We start from the raw sequence: 799 nt of genomic DNA, 5'->3' as shown, positions 1-799 counted from the left end.
TGTGTTTTTTGTACGGAGGGGGGTTAAGACGAACCACAGGCGATTGAAGCAGACACCAGAGGTATAGACGGATACTCCGCGCAGGAATAGACGGAAGGAGGGAGGGGGGAGGGGGGAGGGGGGAGGAGAGAGCGAGATGGCAATCAAGGCGATGAGGGCAAGTGAATAATGAGACATCAAACGGCAACAACACAACTGCCGTCGTACACAACCCGCGCGGGGGTCAACGCGCTAAGACGACTTTGTCTTGGTGCAGGACGAGCTAAAGATGTCTTGGTGAATTTCCTCTTGCTTCTTCTGGCTTCGGAGCTTCCTCATTTGTTCCGGAGCTATGTACGGCACTACCAGATTGCTGCCCCCTTGCCTCCTCATCCGCTCATCCGGACGGCAATTGCTGCCCTAGACGCCGTGTCGGAAGAATTGGCTGATTCACTTTCGTAGCATCACCATCGACCTTTTTTAGCCATCATGTTAACCATCATAAACATATATTACTTTTGTAACATCATCATCATCATCGTCATCATCATCATCATAACCAGCAGCAGCAGCAATACATGGCTTTCTTCTCCCCCCTCTTTCCCCCTCTTTCCCCCTCCTCCTCTTTACCCTCCCTGCACCCACCCACCCGCCGACGACGACTCCGCACTCTCCATCAAGGAATCCACCACCAATCGAGTCGGCCGACGGGAGCGCCATGCATGCGTCGTGCCGACGGCGGCGGAGGCGGCGCCGGCGGCAGCGGCAGCGGACGTCGTCGGCCGCGGCCGCGGCCGCGGCTGCGGCTGCATCACCGGAG

At 57.1% G+C, this 799-nt stretch overlaps 1 protein-coding gene across 1 annotated transcript in view; it reads left to right on the top strand.

The window, feature by feature from the left end:
• The window catches only part of VOLCADRAFT_93287 (uncharacterized protein), a gene marked incomplete at both ends in the record, with an annotated part of 1,500 nt that extends 1,059 nt beyond the window's left edge, over nt 1–441 (top strand). Inside the window, one exon of the mRNA XM_002952561.1 lies at nt 257–441. Within this exon, the coding sequence (XP_002952607.1) occupies nt 257–441 (185 nt within the window). The remainder of the gene's footprint in view (nt 1–256) is intronic.
• Nucleotides 442–799: the final 358 nt, after the last annotated feature.

The sequence above is a fragment of the Volvox carteri genome, assembly GCF_000143455.1.
Source record: "Volvox carteri f. nagariensis unplaced genomic scaffold VOLCAscaffold_30, whole genome shotgun sequence".
Taxonomy (NCBI): domain Eukaryota; kingdom Viridiplantae; phylum Chlorophyta; class Chlorophyceae; order Chlamydomonadales; family Volvocaceae; genus Volvox; species Volvox carteri.
The sequence above is the reverse complement of the archived record's forward strand: the minus strand, read 5'-3'. Positions and strand labels throughout refer to the sequence as shown.